Source organism: Neovison vison, chromosome 11, assembly GCF_020171115.1.
Source record: "Neovison vison isolate M4711 chromosome 11, ASM_NN_V1, whole genome shotgun sequence".
Classification (NCBI taxonomy): Eukaryota; Metazoa; Chordata; class Mammalia; order Carnivora; family Mustelidae; genus Neogale; species Neogale vison.
Window position 1 is genome coordinate 56,277,566 of NC_058101.1, and position 7,964 is coordinate 56,285,529.

A 7,964-nucleotide genomic window follows, 5' to 3' on the forward strand; every position below is an offset into this window, starting at 1 on the left:
TTTGAACGAAGAGGCCGGAGCTGTGCCCTGTGTGTGTATCCTTGTCCCCAGCCCTGTGCCTCTCCAGCAGTGGCCGCCATGATGCTCTAGGCTACAGTGGGTGGCTTCCTTGTTTGCATGGAAGGACAATTTGTACTTAAAGGAGTGATTAGATGGATTCTTCTTGCACGCTTCCATTTCTGATGACTACCAGCTTCATCAATGTAATTATAATTAGTGCTCTTCATCTTCCTTTTATGGCACCAGCTGGACAGACTGGTTCTCTTTACTGCCCAGATTGGTGGCAGGGTTGTCTGTGTGGGGATAGGTGACAGGCACCATGAAATAACAGATGGTAAATTCAGGGCTTGTTGGCAATCAGCAGGTTTTTGCTAATGACTTAATTAGCTATGCAAATTGTCAAATCAGTGTGAACATTGTTTTTATCGAAAACTTTACCTAAATTAATTACCATAATTAAGTAGCAGAATGTCAAGGATATTGGCTGCATAAAAGGGCCTGGCTGAATAGAAAAAAAGAGAGATTCTGTCTTCAATTAAAATGTATACCGTCCTTGGGACAGAGAGAATGCCATTTGGAATGACTTGCGTGAATACCATAGAACCGTATCCTCCCCACGTTGGCTGCTAGTTTCCAAAGGCATTCAGAGGCCCTAAATAAAAAGTGGCGGATTTTTGGAGGTATTGGAAAGCACCCAGCAGAAGGTTCCACAGCCCTCTCTCAAGTCCCCAATGTCAGCAAGTTAAAAGCGTGGATTTTTTTAATTTTGAAAAATCCATTTTTTTATTTCTGCAGATTGCTAGCATTGCTCGTTCTCCGGTGTCAGGCTGCGCACTAAGGACATAAACTCGCGTGGTTGTTCCACGTCAGGAGGCAATGTTTATTTCCTGTAGAAATCAAATATGCGTCTCGCCCCCGACTTTGAGACTTGACCCCGGAGCTCAGTACACGAGTGTGTCTGTCCTAGATCCCCCAGCTCCTCCCGCTAGTATTTTAAGCTGAGCTTCTCTGTCAAGGTTTCCCTGTAATAATGTCAGCTGCTGTTCACAGGATGTGATGGTGGTAGGAGAGCCAACTCTGATGGGAGGTGAGTTTGGGGACGAGGACGAAAGGCTAATCACTAGATTAGAAAACACGCAATATGACGCGGCCAACGGCGTGGACGACGAGGAAGACTTCAACAGCCCCCCCGCCCTGGGGAACAGCAGCCCGTGGAGCAGTAAACCCCCCGCCGCTCAAGAGACCAAATCAGAAAACGCCCCGCCCCAGGCTCCCCAGTGAGACTGACCCGCACCTGCACCCACTGTCAGTAGGCCGTGGGGTACACCCACGCTTGCAGATCCTTGCTTACAGGAGAGGAAGGAGGAGAAATTTAAAAAAAAAATTTAAAAATTAAAAATTAAAAAAAAAAAAACAAAACTTTTCCACACAACTGCTATTTCTAAACCACAATGATCTGGGTTTGAGTTTCTTTTTTTCTTTTTTGAATTGAGAGGATTATTCCAATAAACTTCCATGACCCTTCCCTGGAGGCCTTCACAGGTAACGCAGATACTGGCACTGATAGTAATGAAAACCAGAGTGAATGCTCCCGCTTCTCCTGGCTCAATGTTAAACCACATGTTTGTTAATATGCCCCCTCCCCCAAGCTGGTCCCAACCCAACGAAGGCCATATTGTCAATACGCCCTCAGTGCTCAGGGTCTCATTATATGCCGACCCTAACTACAGATGACTTTTTAATATTGTAAAATATTTTCTGCTTTTTGACTTGCATCTGAGAGTTTCTTGTTTCAGTAAAAAAAGAAAAGAAAAAAAATCAGCTTTTGGACAGTAATTTAAGTGTATCCTTATTATTTGTATTATTTTCTTCACCTTTTCTTTCATTGGGTAACAGCTAAGAGGGCCTAGCAGGGTAATTTATGGCTGAGCTAATGTCAATCGGTTCTCCAACCCGAGTTCGTTCAATCGAGTCCAAGTACTGAAACAAGAAATATCTTTTTGTCATCGAAGACACAGAGATGGATTTTTATGTAAAGAAAGACACCTACCTGGCCCATTGAGAACTGATGCATTTGTAAAATTGCTGTTGATCCAAATCTTTTCAAGCCATGTAATCCATTTATTTTGTGGGCAGTTTAATGAATCTGAAACTTTTGTGTTTTTTATTGTATCTGAGTTGACTGTTGATTCTTTTCATAGTATATTTCTTGTATAATATTTTGTAAAGCCCTCCCTTGGTTCTTTTACGGGGATTTTTCTTTTGGGGCAATTCCAGTGTATTTATGTGAAACTTTATAAGAGAACTAATTTTTCCATTTGCATATTAATATGTTCTTCCACACATGTAAAGACACAGTGGCTCCGTGTGTTATAAAACAGCTGTATTTTATGTATGCTTTACTGATAAGTGTGCCAATAATAAACTGTGTTAACAACCAATGCAGGTGGGTCTGGCTGTTTGTGAGCACAGCGGCGAAATCTGCCCACAATTATGAGAACTCTGGAGCTTGGAGTTGGCACCCAGCCTGTATGTGGAGTGGACTTGTGAAAGCCATGCTACCCTTTGTCAAGTCTGATTCCTTTCCCTGCTCACTGCAGTTCACTTGGGCAGATGTGGGAGTGTCTGAACAAGGAAGATCTAGCTTGCGTTTCTGGAGCTTGGCAATTGTAAGAGCAGTAGTTTCCAGGCACTGAGAGTTTATGCTGCACCAACCCTACTTAAGGTTCATGGAGATTATTTCAGCTCATCTTTACAGCTTCTTTAGAAAGCTGGCATTAATATCTTCATTTTTAAAAATCAGTGCTTAGGGGCGCCTGGGTGGCTCAGTGGGTTAAAGCCTCTGCCTTCGGCTCAGGTCATGATCTCAGGGTCCTGGGATTGAGCCCCACATTGGGCTCTCTACTCAGCGGGGAGCCTGCTTCCCCCACTCTCTCTGTCTGCCTCTCCCTACTCTCTGTCAAATAAATAAATAAAATCTTAAATAAATAAATAAATAAATATCAATGCTTGCTTGCCCAAAAGTTGCTGTATGAGACTCGAAAATTCACTTGAGGACTTGTTTTGTTTAAAGAAAGTTTCTCGTGTGTTTCCGCTTTGTTTTCCACCAGTGAAGAATGAGAGACAAAATCTGTTATTGTGTGTTGGACGTGTTTTAAGTGCCAGGTAATTTTAATTTATCATCTTGGCAAATTCTGGAAAGGGGAATTTGAAAATGAGAAGCTAAGGGAGATTATGTGTCTTTGGTTGGGATTCCCAGAAGCAGAGCCTGAGATCAGGATTTGGGGGCACAAGATTACTGAAGGAGTGTTCTTCCGGTGAAAGAAAGGGAATCTTTAAGATAGTTGGGGGTGGGGGAACAGGATAGGGAAGGGGAAAGAGTCTACAAAAGCTATGGGCTCCTGGTGTCTATTCTATTTTGGGGACCTGATCCATGAAGAGAGCGCTCAGAACACAGACCTCACTACAGAACTGTCCCTTCCTGAGCTAAGCTGTCAGACTTTTGTGTACCTGTACCAGTCAGTCATTGGCTGAAGCCATCTCCAGGGCGTAGGAGACTGTAACCTTTGGAACAAGATGGGCCCCATCAGCTCAGGACAGTTCTGTAGAGAAAACGGCCAAATAGAGGGCAACCGTCCTAGTGTCCTGGCATGGGTGTGCCAGTCTCAGGACATCCGTGTAGGGCACAGTCTAACCGTGTAGGGCACAGTCTAACCCGTTAAGTAACTTGTTTCATCTCCCTTGACCACAAAGACTGCACCCTTTCTAGAACATCACATCGCTTCTCTAGAATATTAGCATTTTGAGGAAATGTGCAATACAATAGCAAAAGAGCCAAAGGACATAGAGGGAACTGCTACTTGATTGTGTAGCCATTAGAGTTCTGCTGAGAGAATTTCCAGTTTATCCCCCACCACTTCACCATTTTATCAAGTCTTTTAAGTCACCAGTATGTAGTTATTACAATTGATGTAATTGACACCTGTTCCAGTTATCTACTGCTGCAGAACAAATCAACCCACCTCAAGAGAACAGTTTATTATCATCAGTTACCCTTCTTGAGAGCTCACTGGTCTCTGCTGGGTGGTCTGCAATTAGTGGCCCATTCACTGGCTGGGGCTGGAGTCATCAGAGCCTTGACCAGGCTGGACATGCAAGGTGGTGCCCTCACATTGCTGGCTATGAGGTAGGAGCTTAGCCAGTTTTGTTAACTGGAATGCCTTTGTGGAACCTCTCCAGAGTTCTCACAGAATGATGGTTGGGTTCTGAAAAGGAGTTTCTAAGAGCCGGTATCCCAAGAGAGGAGAAGCATAAATTGCCATGGGGTGGAACTGACACAAGGTCACTTCTTCTCTGTGTTATACATCAAAGAAGCCCCGATTCAAGGCCTAGAGGCATAGCCTCTACTCTTGGATGGGTAAAAGGTGTGTGCATATGAAAAGGGAAGGAACTGATGGCAGCTATCTTTGGAAACTAACATCTACAACACCCCATGCAGTTCATGTCCTGGTCCTCATTTACCTTGCTGTTGTGCTTTTAGCCCCTCCCCACTTGCAACTGATTCGCCATCTACCTAGGCTCCTCCCAATTTTCTGAATACACCAATTGCTAATGTCACACGTGACTTTGCATATGGTTTTCCTTCTTAGAATGTCATCCCACACTTTCTTACATAACCAAAGTTCTTCATCTTTAAAAGCCCAGCTTGATTCTCATGTTTGCAGAGCTGCCTCCCCAGCTGTCAGGATCTACTGATCCCTCTGAGATTTAAGAGACACTTGGCTCTTGCTTCTATCTTAACACTTTACTTACAAGGTTTTGTTGATGCTGCTAAATATACCTCACTGTCCCCCTAGACTTTCCCAGGTCTGAGCAGCTTATTCATTTCCACCTCAATTTTTTTTTTTTTGAAAGATTGTATTTATTTATTTATTTGACAGAGAGAGACACAGTGAAAGAGAGAACACAAGCAGGGGGAGTGGGAGAGGAAGAAGCAAGTTCCCCACTGAACAGGGAGGCCCATAGGGTGTTCAATCCCAGGACCTCAGAATCATGAACTGAGCCGAAGCCAAACGCTTAACGATTGAGCCACCCAGATGCCCCTCCATCTGAATTCTTAATACCTAGTTCTATCATACATATTGATGGAACAGATAGAGTTAAAAACGCCCAAGCAAGAAATCATGAAAACACTGTTTACCATGTATTATCCTGTTCAGTTTTACAGTCTGTAATTCTAAGGCACATTATAAGGTGACAGTTATCCCTGCAGGTATATATAAGAATGTAATAGAGATAGGTGGGTTCAAGTATCTTAGGGGTCAAATCAACACAAAACAAACATTGCATAAGGCATTGGCCTAAGCCTAACTTCTATTATAGGAATCCCAAGAGATTTGTCATGCCCTGAATAATTCTAAGGGCAACCATTATTAAGTACACACCACATATCAGTCACTTACAAGGTTCTTAACCTGGGTGATCTCAAACTGGGAATTCAAGAGTGGTACACGAGTTAGGTTTTGCTTTGTAATAATATCCATAACTTAGCACTTTATAACAGCAAATGTCTTGTTTTTCTCACTCATGGGGCTATCAGTTACCTGGGGTAACTCTGCATCAGGTCAACCCCTCAGGTCTCACTCTGGGACAGTGAGTTCCAGGAGCTTGTTTCTCTCTTGATGGATTCTGGAAAAAGTGAAAAGATAAGCCAAATCACCCATACAAATCTGTTCACCCTGTATCCACCCACCAAAGCAAGTCCCAAGGACAAGCCAAACATCAGTGGGGTGGGGGGATCTATTCTGCCTCCTGCAAAGTTTCATGGCCAAGGGTGTGAATAAACAAGTGGGAATCCAATCTACTACACATTGCCTGACCTACACATTGCCTGAAAAAATTCTAATTACTTGCCAAGGTTTAAAAACTAATTTTCAAATTAAAATTTCATGCTTCTCTTAACACATTAGATTGAATAACAATTCACATTTTTGTATCCCTGGATGGTGACAGTTGGCTGCTGCTGTGTCACAGCTACCCTGCTTGACGTTTCTTCCGCTTGTCACACTCAACCCATATCACTAATTCACTTCACCTGTCTGTCTTCTACAGCTATGGTAGCTATTACACCCATGGTCTCTACTCCTTTTTTATTTTTTTTTTAAGATTTTTTTTATTTATTTGACAGAGGGAGGGAGAGAGAGAGAGATCACAAGTAGGCAGAGAGGCAGGCAGAGAGAGAGGGAGAAGCAGGTTCCCCGCCTAGCAGAGAGCCCGATGCGGGGCTTGATCCAAGGACCCTAAGATCATGACCTGAGCTGAAGGCAGAGGCTTAACCCGCTGAGCCACCCAGGTGCCCCACCATGATCTCTACTCCTTAAAACCACATTCGGAGGTTAGCATGATGGGCCCCACATTACAGATGTGAAGACTAATGTTCAAGCAGGTTAGTTGACTGCTTTTTTTTTTTTTTTAAAGATTTTATTTATTTGAGAGAAATCACAAGTAGGCAGAGAGGCAAGCAGAGAGAGAGATTGGAGGAAGCAGGCTCCCTGCCGAGCAGAGACCCCGATGCGGGACTCGATCTCAGAACCCCAAGATCATGACCTGAGCCGAAGGCAGAGGCCTAACCCACTGAGCCACTCAGGCGCCCCTAGTTGACTGCTTTTATCATGCAGCTAGTAAGTGGTGAAGGGAGCTTGCAGGGCCAAAGCCAGTGCTCCTTTCAGGAAACCACACTGGCTTAATAGGATTCACAGTAGTGATTATCCTCTGTGGGGTTAGGTTGGGAATGTGGCAAGCATGATTGCATTGAATCCTTGCAATTTCCCTCTGGGCAAGGCAAGGTTATCATCCCCCATTTTGCTAATGGTACTGGGAGCAGTTAAACAGTTTACCCAAGGTTACAAAACTCACAAGTGACAACATTGTCCCCTTGACTCTAAACCACTTTATCAGAGTTACTGTCAGGTACACAGTCTGCAGTTCAGGGGTTTGGAGGTGTTCTCTGGCCTGGGAGAGGTGTCCTGGTATCTACCTTTCTACCATTAGCTATGTATTTTCAGGGTTTGTCAAAGAGTATGTCAGAGATCAAGAATTGCCATTTACCTGGTAATGGAATGAAGTAGAGAGACCTCCATTTATGACCTTGAAATCTCAAGGGCATCTAACAAGGGATTTAAAAATAAGTGACCCAGGCCCTGGAGGAAATTTTTTTCTCTATTTCTTCTTAACCTTGAGGTGAGGATTTAATGCAATAGAATAACACAACCCACACTGATGCTACATGGGAGGGGCTGCAGTGGGCAAGAATTTCAATGTCCCCAAATCGGGATTGGCAGCATCCTTGGGAAATTCATTTTATAATGGGGTACCCCTCCACTCTCCATAAAAAAAAAAAAAAATTACTAGTTTGTTTGTTTGTTTTTTCTGAATAAGTAATACATGTTTATTGTGGATCATTTGAACAAACAGAAACAAGAAGAAAATAAAGTAATTCCACTACCCCAATATAAGTATTGCTAATATTCTGATACATATTTTTCCAGTTTTTTTCTTCTTGGCTCATATACATTGCAGTGTTGGTAAGATACAGAACAGACAATTACGTGTCCTGCCCTTTTCATATAATATTGTCTCATGAGCCACCTCTGTTAACTATTCTTTAAAAACATGGTTTTAATTTCCATATAATGATCCACTAATGGAATATACCGTAATGTATTAAGCCATTTATTTATGGCTGGTCAACTCCCTTTTTTACATCCCATTAGAATTTCATAATCATTAACAAGCTGGTCCAAGGTTGATAGGAGTTTGTTAAATCAAAATTCACTTATTAGGTATTTGCCATGTGCCCAGCACCATGCTGAGCATTACATGGGACTCCTATACCTGGTCCCACCCTCAAGGTGCTTAAAATTCACTTGGGATAAAAGATAAGTGCATAAAATTCTGTCCAAGAA

General features: G+C 42.9%; 1 protein-coding gene across 10 annotated transcripts in view; it reads left to right on the plus strand.

The window, feature by feature from the left end:
• LDB2 (LIM domain binding 2) overlaps positions 1 to 2,441 on the plus strand; it is a 377,310-nt gene extending 374,869 nt beyond the window's left edge. For 4 of the 10 annotated variants that reach the window (XM_044226049.1, XM_044226051.1, XM_044226050.1 and 1 more), the window contains exon 8: positions 1,051 to 2,441. In XM_044226049.1, coding sequence (XP_044081984.1) covers positions 1,051 to 1,281 — 231 coding nt within the window. In that variant the 3' untranslated portion in view covers positions 1,282 to 2,441. Of the gene's footprint in view, positions 1 to 795 lie in introns of all 10 variants that reach the window. The other 6 variants (XM_044226058.1, XM_044226059.1, XM_044226055.1 and 3 more) reach the window with 5 other exon arrangements.
• Positions 2,442 to 7,964: the final 5,523 nt, after the last annotated feature.